The sequence below is a fragment of the Hemicordylus capensis genome, chromosome 6 (assembly GCF_027244095.1).
Source record: "Hemicordylus capensis ecotype Gifberg chromosome 6, rHemCap1.1.pri, whole genome shotgun sequence".
NCBI classification, from domain to species: domain Eukaryota; kingdom Metazoa; phylum Chordata; class Lepidosauria; order Squamata; family Cordylidae; genus Hemicordylus; species Hemicordylus capensis.
In genome coordinates, this window is record NC_069662.1 from 34,491,186 (window position 1) to 34,512,957 (window position 21,772).

Sequence of the window (21,772 nt, forward strand, 5' to 3'; positions counted from 1 at the left end):
GCGTAAACTGTTGAATTAAAGTGGATATTTAAACTTTACACCCCTCAAATCAGCCTGCATGCAGGGGCGTAACTATAATAGGGCAGGGGGAGACAGTTGTCTGGGGGCCCACTGCCTTGGGGGGGGGCCCCAGAGGCAAGTCACATGACTGACTCCCCCAGCCGCACACCCACCCGGGCTTCCTTCAGATGTATTCATCCTCCGAAATTGATTTGAGTGTTAAGACCTGGAGCTACTAGAACAGCAGGGGGGGCCCATTTTAAAATCTTGTCTCTGGGCCCACTCCAACCTTGCTACGCCCCTGCCTGCACGCTTCTCAGTGTGTGCACATGCTGCTCCAGGAGGTTTAAATTTTAAATACCCAGCCCCCCACCAGCTGAGAAGAAACCTAACTCTGTTTTTTGGGTTAGGTGTGATACTTGAATCTTGCGGTTTCTATATTCACGGAACTTGCCTTGAATGTTATCCCTCTGATATTCAAAGGTCTTCTGTATACTGCTTTTCAACAAAAAATTCTCAAAGCAGTTTACATAGCAAAAGAAAATAGAAGACACCTGCATTGGGCGACAAAGTGGGGTGCTTGTACTTGCCACCCAGTGGTGCTTTTGCTGCATGAGACCATCACCTCACCTTTCCTCAGGGGAGATCTGTCTCTTCAAGGGGTTAAAAGGATTGCTGAAGGCAGGTAGAGGTCTTGCAGAGCAGCTGAATGAATTCTCTGTGCTTTTCTTCACCGTAGAAAATGTAAAACAAATACCTGTATCTCAACTTTTTCCAGAGGGACTGTGAATAATTTAGTCCATAGAAATGATAGGTACTTGGCACCATTCAGGATCAGGTCTAGAGTCATTTCCCCTTTCGTTCTATGAACAGCAAGATCATTCATTCATTCATTCGATTTCTATACCGCCCTTCCAGAAATGGCTCAGGGAAGTAGACACGGAGAAATAACAAATAAATAAGATGGAACCCTGTCCCCAAAGGGCTCACAATCTAAAAAGAAACATAAGATAGACACCAGCAATAGTCACGGGAAGTACTGTGCTGGGGGTGAACAGGGCCAGTTACTCTCCCCCTGCTAAATTAAGAGAATCGCCACGTTAAAAGGTGCCTCTTTGCCAAGTAAGCAGGGGTTGCATTATCTGCGTAAGCATTTGTTCAGCTCTCTGAATTTTTTAAAAAATTCTTTCTTTTTTGATCCTCTGAGGAGAGGAGGGGTGGAAGCATTATCTTACAAGCTTCCAGCCCACCTAGCTTCGCTACTTTTAAAGTGGGAGCCACATTGGCAAGGATTTGAATGTGAGAGCCACCATGTCAGAGACCTCAGTGCTGTGCTATTTCCAGTACCAGGGGAGGGGTGCTTTAAGAGAAATGGAGCCTCATCAGTCCTCAGCACCTTCTTGGAAGGCACACATGGAGTGCTGGGAAGTGTAGTCCTTCCACCCATAGAATGTTATGGAGAAAGCACTGGGAAGGATGACATTGCCTAGTGCTTTGTGCACACATTCCAAGATGGCGCTGCAGCTTAATGGGGCTCTGTTTCTCAAAGGAGACCCACCAGTGCTGGGAAAAGCACAGCATTGCACAGTGGGAATAGTTGTCTCCAAGCAGTGCTGGCAGGGCTACTCAACTTCGGCCCCCCCTTGCAGATGTTGGCCTACAACTCCCATAATCCCTGACTATTGGCCACTGTGGCTGGGGATTATGGGAGTTGTAGTCCAAAACCAGGGGCAGGGGATCTGAGCAGGTCTGGTCTTCAGATTTGGCTGAAGCTCACACAGACCTTATAAACAATTAGTCAGGGAGCTGCAATTAGGGTCAATGGGGGACACCACTGTCTTTTGGCCTTGCAAATGAAGAACACTGCCCTTGTCAATCAGCATTGGGTATAGCTGCATCCACTGGGACTATCAAAATCCGTTTCCCCTGAACTCAGTGTTGGCAACTATCTTGTACGTCTGATGAAACAAGGTAACAGCAGTTCCATAGCAGCTTAACAGATGTAATTATGAACTGATCAATGGTCGTAATAAAGCTACTCAGATGTAATTATGTATACATACATATGCAGCTCAGAAGCCATTATCTGTTCACAGCCCCTGCCTACTAAACTACACTGGTTGTTCACAGCTGACTCACACCTTTCTTCATGACTCACAACACCTTGGGGTGTTGTCTTAGCATAGTGAATTTTCCAGAAATAAGGTTAGGCAGTAAGATTCAGCCAAAGAAGTTATCTCTTTTCTTTATTTAAGATTTCAAAGCTGCCCTTGAGGATATCCTGCCCACCCTAAAGAATGAAGGAGTACAAGTTTTCTACCTCAGTGATGACTCCCCCACTAAGGGTACGGAAGCTTTGCTAGAGAAGATCAAGTCCAGTTCTGCTGAACCAGTGCCTGTTTCCTTCAGAGCCAATGTAACCTCCAAATCCACATCCCTGTATATTTTCACCTCTGGAACCACAGGTGAGCAGGAAGAATTTCAGGACAGTAGGCAAGGGCATGAAACGAAGAAACAGTTGTGACTGCAGATCTCTATTTCTGCCTGCCATCCACTTGGACAGTTTTGGGAAGGGATGGAGGTGCATTTAGAAAGGGCCTTAGCTCAGTATATTAAAAAAGGAAAGATTGTGCCATCAAGTCGGTGTCGACTCCTAGCGATCACATTCCATGTGATTTTCTTTGTAGAATACAAGAGTGGTTTACCATTGTGTCCTCCTACGCAGTATGAGTTGATGCCTTTCAGCACCTCCCTTTATTGCTGCTGCCCAATATAGGTGACTAGAGTCCCAAAAATCACAGATCTGCTGCATTTACTCTTAGCAATTCAGTTATGAGTATGTGAATAGCTACATTTGGGAAGGAGAGGAAAAAGAGATCTGCCAATTTCTATTTCTTGCTTGGATGCACTTACGATTGTTAAATAAGCTTCCTCCTGTACTCTGCTTGCCTCAAGGGCTACCAAAAGCTGCTGTCATCACCCAGATGAAAGTGTTCAGTGGGCCTATTTTGTTCAACTGGTGTAGAGTCCATTCCAAGGATATCGTTTACATCCCACTCCCGCTATACCATGCGGCTGCGCTTCTTGGGGTTGTAGGATGCATGGATATTGGTATGTATGTGATGTCCATGAGGATCTAAACACATATTACCTGTAATTGTGTGATAGTCAGAGACCATTTTGTATACTAATATTATAGCTCACAAATGGTTATTTTTATTTTTGTTTGTTGGTTTAAGACTATAATAAAATTAATCTAATCTAATCTAATAGATCAGGGCTACTCAACTGCCCTCCAGTTGTTTTTGGATTACCACTCCCAGCATCCCAAGCCACAGTGGCCAATAGTCAGGGATGATGGGAGTTGTAGGCCAACATCTGCAGGAAGGCTAAAGTTGAGTAGCCCTTTTATAGATTGATACATATATACAGTGAGGTGTTTTCCGTGAATTGATATGCATTTAACTACAGCCTTAAGAACAGCTTATTTCTCCAGGGCTGAGCTAAGGAAAAAACGATTCTGCACATTTGAAGCAGAAGTTGGCTGTGCACATTGCTGATCTGCTGGTTCTCGAAGCTTGGCAGAGCATTCTTTGCTCCCCAAGCAGCTTTGGTGGTTTCTGAACTCCAGTCAGTCTTGGAAGAAGTAGATTATCTGGACCTATTTCAAACTGGCTTTCGGGCAGGCTATGGGTTGGAGAGAGTGTTCATAGTGTTCCCTCTAACACGGATCCCCAGATGTTGTTCACTACAACTCCCAACATCCCCAGCGGCAATGGCCTTTGGCTGGGGATTATGGGAGTTGTAGTCAACAACATCTGGGAATCCCTGTTAGAGGAAACACTGGTTGGAGACTGCCTTGGTTGGCCTGATGGATGATCTCCACTTGAGAATCAAAAGGGGAAGCGTAACCCTTTTGGTCCTCTTCAATCTCTTGGCAGCTTTCAATACCATTGACCAGGATATGCTTCCAGACGGCATGAGGGGAATGGGTTTAGGAGGCACCACTATGCAGTGGTTCCACTCCCACCTCTCGGGTAGATTCCAGATGGTGACGCTTGGAGACTGTTGCTCTTCAAATTGAGAGCTACCATATGGAATCCCACAGGGCTCCATTCTATCTCCGATGCTTTTTAACATCTACATGAAACTGCTAGGAGAGATCATTAGGAGATTTGGTGCTGGGTGCTATTAATATGCTGATGTCACCCAGTTCTATTTCTCCATATCAACAGTCAGGAGGTGGCTTAACCTCTCTAAATGCCTGCTTGGAATCCATAATGGGCTTGATGAGGGAGAACAAACTGAAGCTGAATCCAAACAAGACAGAGGTGCTTGTGGGAGGCTGGAAGTGGTTTAGATCTGCTTGTTCTGGATGGGGTTACACTCCCTCTGAAAAATCTGGTACGTAGCTTTGGAGTACTTCTCGACCCAAACCTCTCCCTGATATCTCAGGTTGTAGCAATGGTCAGGAGTCCTTTTTATCAGCTTTGGCTGATACTCCAGCTACGTCCATTGGTTTCCAATTAGTTGTCAATTAGTTTATTGCCATTAGCTGCCATTTAGTTTCCAGGCAAAATACAAAGTGCTAGTACTTACCTATAAAGCCCTGAATGGCTTGGGAGGAGGGTATTTAAGACAGCGCCTTCATGAACTGCCTATTAAGATAATCAGGGGAGGTCTGGTTATGGTTGCCACCGGCATGCTAGGTGGCGACCCCAAACCAGACCCCAAACCAAGGCAAACCAAGTTGCCTTGAGGCTCTGGAACACACTCCCAAATGAAATGAGAATCTCCCCATCTCTGGTTGTTTTTAAACAACTTTTGAAAACATACCTGCTTCATCAGGCCATTAGTTTATGATGTTTTATTTATTTTATTATTTATTTCTTACATTTCTATACCACCCCATACAAAAAAGTCCCATGGTGGTTGACAAGTATTAAAGTTTTATTTATGGTAATTTTAATCTGTTTTATATGATTTTTAGGTTTTAGCTGCTGTTTGTTTAAACTGTAAACCATCCTGAGACTTTCTATAGGGCGGTATATAAATGCGTCAAACAAACAAACAAACAAAATTTTTAATTAATAACAAATGTATTGATAAATGCATTAATGTTCATATGGTGTTTTGAGGAATAAAAAAGGAGGGGGTTATTCTTGAGACATCATGGGGTGGGGTGGAGGGAAGGGAAGTGGCAGAACTGATGGCTGAGACAGTGTTCTTTTTGGTGGTGGTCATATCTTTGTTTTGAGGCTGGGCTCAGCACATAGCTAAAACCATCTTAGGAGCAGTATTTTTCTCTTGCCATTGTTTTCACCCTATTTATGTATATCTATTTATTTATCATATTTATATACCACCTGATATATGTATCTCTACACAACGACATCACCCCTAAGCAATCTTCTCTCTGTTTTCATAAGGAGCCACATTTGTCCTGAAGTCCAAGTTCTCTGTTTCCCAGTTCTGGGATGATTGCAGGCGATACCACGTCTCTGTGATTCAGTATGTGGGAGAAATGATGCGCTACCTCTGTAATGCACCAAAGGTAACTGATAGGAGAGGCCAAAAATGTGGAAACAGAAAGCTGCTGTTTTTTTAGTTTTTTAAAAGTATTTATAATCTTACAGGATAACAATAAAATAAAACGAAAGCAATACACAAAAGGATCTAATATGCATGCACAGCATAACAGGAGAGATTGCAACTGCCAAAACAATCACTGAAGACAATCTAAATACGAATACCATGAATATTTATATCCCACTTTTCAACAAAAGTTCCCAAAGTGGTTTACATAGATATAAGTAAATAAATAAATAAATAAAATGGCTCCCTGTCCCCAAAGGACTCATAATCTAAAAAAGAAGCATAAGATAGACACCAGCAACAGATACTGAAGAGATGCTGTGCTGGGGTTGGATAGGGCCAGCTGCTCTCCCCCTGCTAAATAAAGATCACCACCACTTTAAAAAGGGGCCTCTTTGCTCAGTTAGCAGGGACCTCAGGTAGCATGTCAGCCACTATTTAAAGACAGTGGCTGACATGATGTGCAACGTTATAGAGACCCTATGTGCTGCTGATAGGGGCTGCTGCTGCAGACACTGTAGAAAACATGCGGTTGCACAAGCAGCACTGCACAAGGTTTCTCCCATGGTTATGAATGGGAGAAACTGCAGCAACCCTGCTTATGCCCCCGTGCATTCTCTACAATGCCAGGGCTGACTTACAGGTCTGCAGCAGTCTTGACACAGTGTGCAGCATCTCTGGAACTCTGTGCATGGCTCCAGCCGCTAGGTTAAACAGGCTCAGGTCATCCAAGGACACTGTTGGTTAGCCCATGGGCAAAGAAGGCCCTCATGGTTATTAATGAAGTTAACAAAATTATATTGATTTTTATTTATTTATTTATTTAACATATGTATACCAAGTGATTTACAACAAAACAATAAAAACAACAAATAAAAAGGTTAAAACATTACAACAATTTTAAATTTAAAACGTTAAAGCTATTAAAAACCATCAAACTATTAAAACAGTATCTAATTATCCCTGCTAACTTGGCAAAGAGGCACATTTTAATGTGGTGATTCTCTTTATTTAGCAGGGGGAGAGTAACTGGCCCTATCCACCCCCAGCACAGTACTTCCAGTGACTGTTGCTGGTGTCTATCTTATGTTTCCTTTTAGATTGTGAACCCTTTGGGGACAGAGATCCATCTTATTTATTTATTATTTCTCTGTGTAAACTGCCCTGAGCCATTTTAATCAAATCAAATCAAATCAATCAATCAAACAAACAAACAATAAATAAATAAATGCCTGGGTGAACAAATGTGTCTGGACTGCCTTTTTAAAAGCTGTAAGAGATGGGAAGGCTCTTATTTCAGCAGGGAATGTATTCCAAAGCCTCGGGGCAGCAATGGAGAAGGCCTGTCCCCGAGTAGCCACCAGACAAGTTGGTAGAAACTGCAGACAAAACTCTCCTGATTATCTTAGTGGGCGGTGTGGTTCATAGTGAAGAAGACATTCTCTTAAAGACCCAGGGCCCAATCTGTTTGGGCTTTATAGGTTATAACCAAGAACTTGAGTTTTGCCTGGAAACTTATCAGCAACCAGTGTAGATCTTTTAAGATAGGAGTGATATGGTCTCTCTGAGATGACCCAGAGACCAACCTGGCTGCAGCATTCTGGACCAACTGCAGTTTCCGGTCTACGTACAAAGGCAGCCCCACATAGAATGCATTGCAGTAGTCAGGTCTGGAGGTGACCAGCAGATATACTACTATTCTGAGGTCATTTATCTCAAGAAACAGATGCAGCCGGCATATCAGCTGCAGCTGATAGAAAGCACCTCTGGCCATTGCCTCAACCAGGGAGAGATGTATGTCCCCTAAAGCAGGGATCCTCAATGTTGGGCCCCCAGATGTTATTGGATTTCAACTCCCATAATCCCCAGGCCCAGTGGCCTTTGGCTGGGGATTATGGGAGTTGAAGTCCAAGAACATCTGGGGGCCCAACGTTGAGGATCCCTGCCCTAAAGAATGAACCAGAATTGTACCCTGTCCTGACTGACAGGCTAGTGATCAACCAATCAGCCACCAGGTGGGTGGGACCTTGAGGGCCATGAGGCAGGAAGAGAGGGGTTTCTTTGTTCAGTTGAAGCCAGCCATGGAGTTGGCTATAAAAGAACTGCAGATCTTTGAGACAGGATTGCAGGATGCTTGAATCTCAACAGGTGAGGGAAGAGTTTTCAAGGAAAAGGGGATCAGCCTAGGGAACAGTTTGCTAGTCAGTTTGCGTCAGAAACTTATCTTTCTTTTGTATGCTCTGCATTTCCCTGATATTGTTCTAAGTTTGTCTATCAGTAATGCAACAAAGCTAAGAAACAATAGCCTGCACACAACTCTGCAACTAGTGAGTTGTAAAAGTCTCTGTAAACTCTTAAAGGTGCTTTTTTGTATTTTCTTACATCTATGTTCTTTGCAACTGGGTAACCACGATTTTTAAAGTGTGCTGCCCCAATATCATCTGAGGGTGCTTTTTGATGTATTCTTTTAGCTACTGAGTGTTCCTTTTACCTGTAAGTAAAAGCTGAGAAAGCCTTAGATGGAAGCTGTCTGTAGTATTTTGAAAAAAGTTTATTTTTATTTTTGTTCTTTGCAAGTTTAACCAGCCTCCTGAGTGGATTTTTAACTCAGGAAAGGGGGGCTGGGAAAGGGCTTGCTCTGGTGTAACACATACAGGTGAAACCAAGAAGACAAGGATTGTAGAATAGAACAATATCGGACCTCTGAAAAGTATAAGCATGCATATGTATTCAGTACTTGGTTTGGGCCCCTTTTGCAGCAATTACTGCCTCAATGCGGCATGGCATGGATGCTATCAGCCTGTGGCACTGATGAGGTATTATGGAAGACTAGGATGCTTCATTAGCAGCCTTCAGCTCTTCTGCATTGTTTGGTCTCATGTCTCTCATCCTTCTCTTGGCAATGCCCCATAGATTCTCTATGGGGTCAGGTCAGGCGAGTTTGCTGGCCAATCAAGCACAGTACACTGTATACTTTTCAGAGGTCTGATATTGTTCTATTCTACAATCCTTGTCTTCTTGGTTCCATGTAATATTCTAATTTTCTGGGATTGTGGATTTGGGGTTTTCATGAGCTGTATGCCATGATCATCACAATTATAACAAATTAAGGCTTGACTTATCTCGCTTTGCATGTAATGCGTCTGTCTCATATATCAGTTTCACCTTTTAATTTGCATTACTGAAATTAATGGACTTTTGCACAATATTCTATTTTTCCGAGTTTCACCTGTATCTCAATTTGATTGTTCAGCAACTCGCCCAAGTTTCTCACCACGTTTATGCTGCACATGGAAGGTTTTTGTATTTTTCCAATAGTAAGAGAACGAGAGTTTCCCTGGAAATTCACCCAAGCCGGGGGGCGAGGGAGAAACCCTTGATAGGTGGGTGTGGTGGCAGCATATTATCTACCAGGAAAGTTTTGGGGAACAGCCTTTGTGGGTGAAAGCATAGAGAGGTGATTCAGCATTTTTCCTTCGCCTCATGTGAGCTTGCTTTGAAACAAAGGCTGGGTTAAATCTGCTACAAGCCCATAGTTGTCATGGCTGCTGTGAACCCCTGAGCCACCCCAGACAAATTAGTCCCAAAGTGGACATTGAAGTCCCCCAACACCACAAGCACCACAAAGTGGACATGGAAGTCTCCCAGCACCCCCAGCATAACAATCCAATGCCAAAGCTGAGACCAAGTCCATCAAATCATTTAGGGAATCCATTGGGCAGTGGGGCGATCGGTACACCAACAGAAGTCCCAGTCTATCTCTGGTCCCCATACTTAGGTACACACATTCAGTATGGTCAGACACTTCAATAGGGATTCAGATATTATGTTGCAAAGGCAGTGTCTTCTTTACATACCCTTTTCATGTCTACTTAGCGAAGTAAGTTTTTCATTTAATGCATTTAGCCAAACTATCAAATCTCTCATAGTTGAGTCCAAACAATGTGGACAGGGGATCTAGAAAACAATAGGGCCAAGATCAAACCATAGGTCCAGAGTCAGAAACTGGCTTTATGCTCATGTGACCCAATTCTCTCCCTCATTTCCTTAATTGTAGTGACTACAGTTTACTGTGACTTCCAGATCAGGTAAACCATGGCTGGCACAAATCATAAGCCCCATTCATACATTTTGTTCAACACTCGGCCATTCTTTGTATAATGTATAGCCAGTGATTTTGTGCTGAGGAGGACTTTTTGGATTTTATTGGGTGCTACTGATCCCATAGAATGCTGATTATCTTCTCTTTTATATTTGTTCTGACTTCACGCTGGTCTCCGACCGAAACAAAGTGTCTGACTGTGTCCTTTTTAGCTTATATGTATTTTAGCTACTCTGTTTGTGCTTTATAGCATATTTTAAACATTTTGTAATTTTTAGATTCCTCCCTTCTCAGCCTTATTTGCTATATCAATCTTATTCTCCGTAATACTGTAACATTCCCCCCCCCCTTTTATATAGCATTTATTGTATAATATTACTGTTTTATAACCTGTGCTGGTCTATGACCGTAATAAAGATTGAGTGAGTATAGTGTATAGAGCTACAGCTCTGTATGCAGGTACAGTTATTCATTTGTTATGTTGAATGCTGGCACAGCAGTACACTTTGTACCTGTATCCTGTATTTTCAGAAGGCTTGTATGCAGGTTCAGTTTTAAAATGAACGCAGGTACAGTCATTCACACAAACACATCTACATGTGTACAAACATCTGAACACAGATACAACATAATATCTGAATAGGGCTAGAATTTGTCTCAAAATCTGTATTGGAAGTTGCAGGTTGGAAACCACTGATGAGGCATGTTCTTTCCTACCTTTACTGATTAACAGCCTTGCAGCTTTAGTTTCGGAACAGTCTTCATAGGCAGCCCTTCATAATAATTAGCAGTAATCTAACTTGAATGTTATCAGCCCTGGCCCTATTCAATCACAGCACAGTGTCCTTTCAGTGGCTGTTGCTGGTGTCCACTTTGTGTGCCCTTTTAAACTGTGAGCCCACTGGGGACAAAGAATCATCTTATTAAAAAAAAAATCTATATAAACCACTTTGAGAACTTTTTGTTGTTGAAAAGTGGAATAACAATGCTGTGAACCCCTGAGCCATAACAATAATAATCAGGGCATAAATGTTTGCAACAGTTCCTTGCCTGAACATCTGGAGATGATTCTTATTCACCTACAAGTGACCAGGTGAGTGCCTATTTTTGAAGCATCTTTAATACAGCAGTGTTCCTCTTGATATGTTGCTTTGCAGAAGGACAGTGACCGTGATCACAGTGTGCGACTGGCATTGGGCAATGGCATGCGAGTGGAGGTTTGGAAGCAGTTCCTATGCCGATTTGGATCCATAAAAATCTGGGAGTTCTATGGAGCTACAGAGGCGAACATTGGGTTCATTAACTACACAGGAAAACTTGGAGCTGTGGGAAAGACCAGCTTCCTCCACAAGGTGAAGAGCGTTAAACTGGAAGGGATGTGTGTTCATGAATGGCAAAGGCTTCATGAAGGTATGAATGGTTTTGGCAGTGACTGACATACTACACAATGTTCTGCCTGCCTTGTAACTGGAAAATTGGAAATAATGGCCGTTCATAGTGCAACTGTATTGCAGTTCTTGAGTCTTGTGCATGAGCTCTCTTGCACAGCATTCCATTACAGATGGAACATTGTGCAGTATGTCAGCTGGTGAGCCCACTGTGGAAAAGTTATCACCAGTGGTGAAGCTAATCAGGTGGAACTGGGGAGGCAGAAAATTAAAATTATGTAGGAAAAACAAATCAGAAAAAAGGCAAATCACCTTAAACTTTCTGGAAGACTTGTAATCCTCTTGATGTAGTGAATAGCTAGCATTTATAAGCAAACAGTGTAAAAATAATGAAAATAGTTTTTTCCCCCAGAGCTGGAGTGTGGGTATGACAGTAGATCTGTATCTGATGACATTTAGGCAATACTGCAGGCCACAATACATTTGATGTTTTTAATCCAAAATTACACAATTTGGTTAAGCCATTTTTGGAAGGGTGGTATATAATTTAAATAAATAAAATAAAATAAAATCCTGATTTACCTGCACTATTGCTGGTCACTGACTGTAGTAATGACATTCATTCATTCATTTTGTACCACTCTTTGTGGTACATCTGAGGTTTAGCTTAGTCTGATGACCAGCCACTGACTACCAAGGCAATGCTTTGGGCTGTGAGAGTCTTGCCTGACCCTGCCCAGTTATTCATGCCAAAGGTGTCCCAAATGTCCTAATAATCTGATATGTTAACATATAGCAGCTTCGTTGCATCATCTGGCAAAAGGGAAAGCTTGAGCGGAAATGGACGTTATGAGCACTGTTGGGGTTTAGCGCCTAACAGAGGCTAGCCTCAGATTGTGCTAGGCTAAAGTAGTCCCGCTTCAACCCTACCCTACCCTTTCCCAGAGCGTGCCACGCTGTCGCTGTATGGAGTCAAAGAGGCTCGATTTCTTCAGCCTCTCATGAGCGAGCACACGGCAGTGTTAGATGAACTGGGAAATATAATGAACATATTTCGTGATTGGTTGTTGGCTTCTAGGACTGGGAGATGATTTATTTTATTTTATTTTATTTATTTTGGCATAGGCTCAGCATACACTACTCTCAGCCTCAAAGCCTCATAGGATACTTCGCTACTGGTTCTCACCACTGTTAGGACACACGGACAGCTTTCGCTCTTGGACTGGGCCAGGGGCATAACAAGGCTGGAGTGGGCCCAGAGACAAAATTTTAAAATGGGCCCCTCACTGATACACACACACTCACTGCACATGTGACTTGCCTCTGGGGGGGCCCCGAGGCGTGGGGGCCCCCAGGCAGCCGCCTCCCCTTGCCTAATGGTAGTTACACCCCTGGACTGGGCTCAAAGGGAAACTTGTTCTTTGAATTATCAGCAAAAGCAAGTTACACACCACTGACTGGCCAGCCCTTATGTCTATCACTAAGTTACATCCCCCAGCCTTTTCAGAGCAGGGCTCTGCACAGTGCCGATTGACCAGCTCAAAAGTTAGTTATGAAGACAAATTCCTCCCGTCTCCAAACTGTTTCTAAAATATTTGATAGGAGAGTGAGAAAATACAAGCAGTGGTTGATATCCAGACAAATGTGTTGCGCCAGCACAAGAATGTTGCACTTGCTAGTTCTGCTGTGAAGTCTGTACTCCAGGCTAATGTTGCATTAGCACAAACAACTGAAGTGCACAACCTGTGGTGTGCCTCCTGCTAGGCAACTTCTTCCTCCACCTGCTAACAATGCAGGGAACTTTTGTGCAATAGTGCAAGAGCTCAATGTTGGGATTTTGGACAGTTTTGTAATTTTCTTGCACATGTGCAACTTTGCTGTACATGCACTTGGTTAGTCGGGATGTCCGCTGATATATAATGGTGAGGTCTGTTGGGGTTTGTGATTATTTAGTAAAGCACCAAGGAAACTACCACTCCAGTTAGAGTGCTGAGTTTAGTTGTTGCAGCTATTTCAGGAACACTCATGGAGATCACTGTAGAGTCTAAACTAAATTGATTTACTGGTGAAGTACATTTGAGATAGGAAAAACTTATCCTATCTATCAGCTACATAATGAATAGGTAGGTAGAGAGAGAGAGAGAGAGATGTTTCCATCTTCTGTCTAGGAGGAAAGGAAGCGGACTGACTCACTACAGGAAGTACCTGAGGAGTCAAGGCAGGGGTCATAAAGTAGAGGCAAGCAGGGACAGGTAAGGAGACCCTCACTAGTACGTTTATTGTGGTTACAGACCAGATTAACAATTAATAACATTAATAAGAAAATTCAAGAAATTTCAAAGTTTACAAAATCACAAACTGTTCAAATTACTAATACAGTCTTTACGGAGCTTCGACGCCATGAACCAGAACTTTGCCACATTATCTGAAATTACAGGTTTAAAACTGGTCAGCATAATTTCCAAATAAAATTGGTCTGGGTGACCAGGATAAATGGCTAAAATAGGAGCAATAAATTTGGTGTGAGCGTCCTTATAAAAATGTCAATTAAAAATAACATGGGTGATAGACTCTGTATCCCTGAGCTGCAGGGGCAACAGCGCCGATCATAAGGAAGTTGTTTGAATTTATCATCAAGTACTGCCGAAGGGAGAACGTTCAATCGCACAAGGGTCAAAAATCTCCTAAAGAGACCCTCACTAACTACCTCTATTCCCAATGCCCCTAGTGGTCATTAGGATAGTTGGTGCAAAAGGTCGATGCACTGGAATTCCATCTCCAAGTTCAATATAATTTATGGGTAAAATTAAGAAGCAGATTCAAAGTAAAGAAATAAGTGGTCCCAAAAGTACAATGTAAACAAATTAAACAGTGACCTACATGAATTTGGTTTCCCCCATTTCCAGAGGTGCCTCTGCCCATAGTCCTACAAAACCCCTTTGCAACTGCAGTCAGATCTGACTCTTTAAACGCTGATCTCTGCTGCTCAGGATTGTCTCTCTCGTTCAAGAGAGGAGAGCTGTTCTTGTGGTAGCAAGCATGACTTGAACCCTTAGCTAAGCAGGGTCCACCCTGGTTGCATCAGAATGGGGGACTAAAAGTGTGAGCACTGAAAAATATTCCCCTCGGGATGGAGCTGCTCTGGGAAGAGCAGAAGGTTCCAAGTTGCCTCCCTGACGGCATCTCCAAGATAGGGCTGAGAGAGATTCCTGCTGTAATCTTGGAGAAGCCACTGCCAGTCTGTGTAGACCATACTGAGCTAGATAGAATAATAGTATACAGCAGCTTCCTATGTTCCTATGTAAGTCTTTGCTTCTTCTCTTCTTTTGTAGCCTATTCTTCTCCTTAGCAGCTCTCTTCTGTCTTCCCTCTTCTAGTTCCTTGTTTTTAATAAATACTTTATTCTATTGTTTTTATTGTCATTTATTTTAATTTAAATATTTTAAATTTTAATTTAAAATTAAAGTATACATACTAGTATACTTTATACTGCCTGATGTATACTAGAGATGTATACATCAGGCAGTATAAAACTATGATAGATAGATAGATAGATAGATAGATAGATAGAAAGTTTCTCTCTCACACTATTAGCTCTAGCAGCAACAGGTCAAGTCCTCCTTCTGGTTACCTAAGTAACTTGCCTCCACCCCCACTGCTTTCTCCTAGGCCAAGGCTGCACAACTTTGGCCCTCCTGTTGTTTTAGGACTACAACTCCCATCACCCCTAACCATAGTGGCCAATAATCAGGGATTATGGGAGTTGTAGTCCAACATCTGCAAAAGGGCTGAAGTTGAGCAGCTCTGTCCTAGGCATTGCATGCTAGACTACACTATTTCCTCTAAAAACAATATCACACAAGAGAGACAATGTGGCATAGTAGCTAGAGTTTGGGCAATATACAGGGGAGATCTGGGTTCAAATCTCTCTGCAAATCTCAGCTGCAAAGGGTGGCCAGTCACTGTGGGACATCCAGACTAAATTACTCATGAGTAGTTCCATTGAAATTGGAACAAGCTAGTCATGACTAACTTGTTCTATTCATGTCAATGGAACTACTTGTATAATTTAGTCTGACTGTCAGCCACTGGCTCTCAGCTCAGGCTCTCAACTCAGCCTACCTCCAAGGGGCTTGTGAGGATCTTAAGCTCTTTGGAGTAATGGTGGGATGAAAATGAACTTTAAAATAGTCAGGCAGCCCAATCCCATGCATATTTATTCAGGAGAGAAGCCCACTGAGTTCAATGGGGCGGACTTCCAAACAAGTGAGTATAGGGCTATAACCTTAAATTGGTTTAATGCTCATTCCTCATCTCTGGGAACTCTGGGATCTATAGTTCTGTGAGGGGAGGCTAGGAATCTTTAACAGAACTCTCAGCATCCTTACCAAACTACAGTTCCCAGGGAGGTGGGGAAACCATGAGAGTGAAACTGACACGTAGCATAGAAAAAGAGTCCAGAGCTTACCTGCGCTACTATGGTTTGGGTGATGTTTCAGGGAAATGGGGAAAATGCAAATTGTGTTCATACTTGAAGGTTCATACATTGAAGCAGTATGCTTCTGCTAAATGTGTTTTGTTGGGCAGATATGTCACTGTGTAAAGCCTGGGAAGGTTTGCTACAGGTCCTAGACAAGAACGTCAAACCTCCCTTTGGAGCATTCACTCAATCTGAACCATGTACAATACAGCTGCATTGTATATGCCTGCCTTTTGGACTCATTCATTTATTTATCATATCTATATACCACCTGATATGTGTATCTCTAGGCATTGTACACACTGTCTCACTTCCCATCTGTTTTTCTTCAGAAAATGACACAGTTTGAACTTCTTCAATATGATGTTGACCAGGATGAGCCCATGAGGAATGAGAAAGGGTATTGCATCCCAGTGGCTGCAGGTAAGCTAACACACTAAGCATTCAGAAACAGAGTGGACTTTGCATCATCAGGGTCTGGATTTCACTTTAGTGAGGTTCTTGGATCCAGTGTGATATTTGAACACTGACTATAAATGCTATGCTCTGAACCTCAAACCCTTTTTGTACATTTGATACCTGCTAACTGTACTGATCATGCCAAGAGGCACCTTTTGAGGTGTTGGTTGTCTTGTAATTAGTGGGGAAAGAGCAACTGCCCCTATTCATCCTAGCGTAGTGTTCCCCATTGAGTTTTGCTGATGTTTTTCCTTTTAGACTGTGAGCCCGTCTTCTAGTTTCCTATTTAAACTGCTTTGAGAATCTTTTTGTAGTATATACATGATTGATTGATTGATTAAGTGCCATCAAGTCAGTGTCGACTCTTAGCAACCACATAGATAGATTATCTCCAGGATGATGTGTCTTCAACTTGGCATCTCAGTGGTGCATTTATTGCTGTCGTAATTGAGTCCATCCACCTTGCTTCTTCTTATCTTTCCTTCAACTTTCTCCAGCATTATGGAGACTACTCAAGGGAGCTGGGTTTTCACATAATGTGTCCGAAGTATGATAGTTTGAGCCTGGTCATTTGTGCCTTGAGTAAAAATTCTGGATTGATTTGTTCAATGATCCATTTGTTTGTTTTGTTGGCTGTCCATGGTATCCTCAAAAATCTTCTCCAGCACCAGAGTTCAAAAGCGTCAATGCTTTTTCTTTCTTGCTTCTTCAAAGACCAGCTTTGCATCCATAGAGCATCATGGGAAAAACCATGGTCCAAACGATTCTAATCTTTGTAGGTGTAGACATGTCATGGCATCTAAATATCCTTTCCAAGGCCTTCATTGCCTTATATATTGGGCAGCAGTGATATAGGAAGGTGCTGGAGGCAGACGATCACTTCAGTGACAACGACAAAGGCATCATTTCATACTGTGCAGAAGAAGGCAATGGTAAACCACTCCTCTATTTTACCAAGAAAACCACATGGAAAACCACAGTATATACATATTTCCCCATTAAAAACTTATAGGCAGATTAGTATTGCTTTCCTATCCTAACCACATTTAGTAGAACAAATATAAAGTCCCCAAACATTCTGCTGTACTCCAGGCTCAGTGCCCAAACCAAGATGTGTTTAGGTGCTCTAGATGTAAACTGACATAACTGGGTAATCTTTGTGGATAAAATAAGGCAAGGAGGAGATGTTGTGAGACACTAGAACATTTAAAAGTCAGCATCGAGAAAGATGGCATTAGAACTGGTGCATGCTGTGATGGTTCCTCAATCTGCTGCCTCAGTCTGCTGTATGCTCTTCAACTGTTTTCTTCCATTATATTATTATTTAAAATAATATTTTAAAGATATATAATATATTTCTTTATATACTATATGTTTATATTTTAAAGATAAATAGGGATGTGCCTGAATCGTTTTGGGCAGATGTGGAGGTGGGGGTGGGTAGGAGTGGCAGCAGAGAGTGATAGCTTTAAGAATGAGGCAGGCAGGTGCTTACCTGCTCCTCCACCTACTGTTCTGGTCACAGTGTAGGGTTGCACATTTTGTATTTTTTCTGTTTCAATTTGTACCAAATCCGAATCAACCTCATTTTGTATTTTGTCCAAAATTAAGCCTTCTGAATCACCCAAGTTTTGCTTTGTATCCAAATTAATTCGGATTTAAAAATGGGTCACATGGCCAAAAGAGTGGGTGGGGTTATAGTGCCCAATGAGTGGAAGCGACCACAAAAATTTCAAAGGAATTGGGCAAACGGCTGATTTTTGGTGAATTTTTCAAGTTTGCGCATCTTTCAGATTTTCCCCATGGGGTATAATGAGGTTTCAGGAAAAATATATCTTCACACGGCAGGGAAAAGGGTGGCCCATAGTGGAGGGTGGTTGGTGGTAGTGCCCAGTTGGTGCAAGGAAGCTACCACATTTTTTCCAGAGGAATTTGGCAATGGGCTGATTTTTAAAGAATTAATGAAGTTACGCATCTTTCAGATTTTCCTCATAGGGTATAATGGAGGTTTCTGCAGTTCCATAACTCCACTTGAGGGGCACTGGGGTGGCCCAGAGCAAATGGTGGTGTAGTGCACATAGGGTGCCAACCACCCACATGGGTTGCCAACCTATGAAGTACAAAGTTTTGTTGTTTTAGAGGTGTTCTGAGAGTAGATTCTCTGGTAGCATATAAGACTGGATTCACGAGTTTTAATTAAAAATCTCATTTGTTACCAGAGAATCTAAACTCAACACCTCAGAAACAACAAAGCCCGGTACCCCAATGGGTTAGCAATCCAGGGGGCTGGTTAGCACCCTCTGTGCACTACACCACCACTCACTCAGCACCACACCAGTGCCCCCCAAGTGCAGTTATGGGGCTGCTGAAACCACCATTATTCCCTATGGGGGAAAAGCTTAAAGACACTCAAATGTCCCCAAATCACAAAAAATCAACCCTTTGATCAATTTCTTTGAAATCTGGGTGGTGGCAGGCACCACCTTGGAGCACTTCCTCCCAACCCACTGTTTTGCCCCAGCAGACCTCTTTCTGCCCCAAATCTGCCACAAACACACACACTTAAAAATCAGCCCTTAGGCCAATTCCATTGGAGTCTGGGGTGTGGCAGGCACCCCTTGGGGCACTTCCACACAACCCACTGTTCTGCCCCAGCAGACCCCTTTCTGCCCCAAATCTGCCCCAAAGACACTGCAACTTCGACAATACCTAAGAAAGCAGCCCTTAGGCCAATTCCATGGGAGTCTGGGAGATGCAGCAGGCTGGTCAGCGAGGCTAAGCAAGGGCATAAATCCTGGAGAATGGCAGCTCCCCTGGGAAAGTGGAGTCAATGGTGGAGGATAGGGGCAAAGGATGATGGAACAGGCAATGAATGGAGCTCTCTCTTCACCCACACATGCAGCAGAAAGGAGGAAATGGTGCCCTACACCAGCATATATATTCCTGGTGCAAACTCAGTTCTCTCTTTCTGGAAACGGGAAATAGAACCATCAATTCAATAAAGGCAGCTCAGTCTAAACTCCAACTAGTTTCCTTTCCAATGCAAATCTGAAATTTAAAAATCTGCCAATTGGGATGTCTTCCTGTATCATGTTATCTCCCAAACCCTTCCCCTCCCCATATTCCACTTATAAACCAGTGTGTTAATAATAACCCAGCAAGTGTATGCTTTTTGCTTTAACCAAGCACAATAGCTTGTGCCTTCCATATACCTTGAAAGAGGCTTGCAGGCAGTGTCCTTGCAGGCATTTTGTTTTGTTTTCTGCAAGGGCTTAAATATTTTAAATGCAAACAGGACAGGGCATGTGGAGTCTTAATCATTACACATAAAATAATAAAGAGGGAGGAAAGGGAGGGCAAAGCTATAAGAAGTCTCAGCAAGAAGTCTTACAGCAAATCTGTAAGAAGTCTCTCCAGGCGCTCCCAGGAGCCCCCTAGACAGAGTGGGAAGCACTGGACATTGTTACTTAGAGTTGACAATGGATTGGCTGCTCTCAGCTTAATCATTTCATTCTCAGCACACAATCGCACCACAACACATCTCATTTTCTTAACTAAATATCATTCATGCCATTGCCCAAGGAAATGTCATCAGAAGCTGTGTCCCTTTTTGCATATCTTATCTTCTGCTATGCTAATCCTTCTGACAAACACACAGTCAGTTGCTGCTGGAGTGTGAAGAGACAAAAAGGACAATTTGCTATGCAGTGCTGATGGAGCTCCGAAGTGTTTTCCGAAGTAAACAAAATTCGGATCTGAGAGGAGGTCATTTCGGATTGTAAACGAAAATTATCGGAGGTCTAATTCTGGTTTCGATTTGTAGACAAATCATCCGAAATTGCCATTTTCGGGCACAAACTGATTTGTGCCCAAATCGAAATGCACAAGCCTATCACAGTGCTGTCCTTCTCAAAAGGCTGTGTGCAGCTGTGTCATGGTGGTGGCCATTTGCGTGGTCAGCAACATCAGGCTGACCACACTAATGGCCACCACACATGCATGGTAGTCATGTGCATGCTGCTGCCATGACACAGCCATGTGTGGCTTTTTGGGAAGGACAATGCCATGAAAGGAACAGAGGTGAGGCAGTGGAGGAGCAGGTAAGGACCTGCATGCCCCATTCTTAAAGCTATCATTCCACTCTGCCCCCCAAGGCTTCCCAAAATGATTCAGATGCAGCTGCCCAAATTATTTTGGTGCCTCTCTGAGGAGCCGAAATGATTCGAGCACATCCCTAAAGATAGAGATCTATTGTTTCAAAAGTTGTAAGAGCCATGCGTGTGGAAATGTTGTTGTAATATGTCCAACCAGTAGGTGGCGCTAGCATTTGCTAGTAGTGATCTCAGTTAGAGGCAGAATCCCTTCTTTCTTCCTGCCTGTACTTCTGGTTGAACTTGTCTCTTCCTGTAACACAATAAAGTAGTCTTAGCCTATAATGGCTGCCTTCCTCTGAGCTCTCATGACACCATGTACACAGTAAGAGCCATGTACATGGGCAATGGCCCCTTTTCATTTGGTCCTTCTAGTAATTCTGGCTCTTACCATCACCCCACTCCGTTGGGCCCGCAGCAGCCAGGGCAGGCAAAACCCTAGCTCTCATTGTAACTGAAGTATTCATTCCCACAAGAAGTATTGGAGCTGGCAACTCTGACCTTGACTCTTTGACAGAAGAAGATATGCATTTGTTCATTCCACTTGATTCCCTTTCATTTCTCAGGTGAGACAGGCTTGCTGGTGGGCAAGATCACAAAGGGCAGCCCATTCTGTGGCTATGCTGGAGACCCCCAGAAGACAGAGAAAAAGATTCTCCGGGATGTCCTGAAGAAAGGAGACTGCTACTTCAATAGTGGTGACCTCCTGATGAAAGACCATGAGGGCTTTATATACTTCCAGGACCGTGTGGGAGACACTTTCCGGTGAGTTCTGCCACATTATGTTTTTGCTGCCTTGCCCTTTCGGAGTGAGATGCTGTGGATGACTGCTGGTTTTGGTGGTACTGTAAATATAAGACATATAGAGCTCTTCCAGATGGTGATGTATTCCAACTTCTAGCAAATTATAAAAGGAAATAAAATGAGGAATCAACATGAGGTAAAGAATGTCGATAATATTCTCAGCGCCATCTGCTGGCAATCTGCAGCAATCCATGAAAAAAGTTTGTCTTTGCAAAGTCCTTTTATTCTAACTTGGACAGGGGTGGGGATGGGGAAGGAAGCAAGGATTTTTCACAGAATGCCACAGATTGCCAGCACTTTGTGCTAAGAACACTGTATGATAGTCCTTATACATTGTATGTATTCCTCGTATTATTCCACATCATAATTTGTCCTGAAGTTGAAGTATATGACCATCTGGAAGAGCCTGCAGGAATCTAGGTTACACTGACTCAGAAACCTTCACAAATGTTAAATACCTGCCTCTGCTAACTTGGCAAAGAGGCACCTTTTAACGTGGTGATTCTCTTTATTTAGCAGGGGGAGAGTAACTGGCCCTATCCACCCCCAGCACAGTACCTCAATGACTGTTGCTGGTGTCTATCTTATGTTTCTTTTAGATTGTGAGCCCTTTGGGGACAGGGATCCATCTTATTTATTTATTATTTCTCTGTGTAAATTGCCCTGAGCCATTTTTGGAAGGGCGGTATAGAAATAGAATAAATCGAATAAATAGATCCTGGTGATCACTCAGAGATCTAGTGCAGCATAGTGCCTAAGAGAATGAGTTAGGCAACAGAAAAGCCTCTGGGTT

The 21,772-nt window shown here is 42.9% G+C and overlaps 1 protein-coding gene across 1 annotated transcript in view; it reads left to right on the forward strand.

The window, feature by feature from the left end:
• LOC128330098 (long-chain fatty acid transport protein 2-like) overlaps positions 1–21,772 on the forward strand; it is a 37,011-nt gene that overhangs the window by 7,920 nt on the left and 7,319 nt on the right. Inside the window, exons 2-7 of the mRNA XM_053262409.1 lie at positions 2,256–2,465; positions 2,956–3,111; positions 5,430–5,554; positions 10,855–11,049; positions 15,898–15,988; positions 20,742–20,940. Of these exons, the coding sequence (XP_053118384.1) occupies positions 2,256–2,465; positions 2,956–3,111; positions 5,430–5,554; positions 10,855–11,049; positions 15,898–15,988; positions 20,742–20,940 (976 nt within the window). The remainder of the gene's footprint in view (positions 1–2,255; positions 2,466–2,955; positions 3,112–5,429; positions 5,555–10,854; positions 11,050–15,897; positions 15,989–20,741; positions 20,941–21,772) is intronic.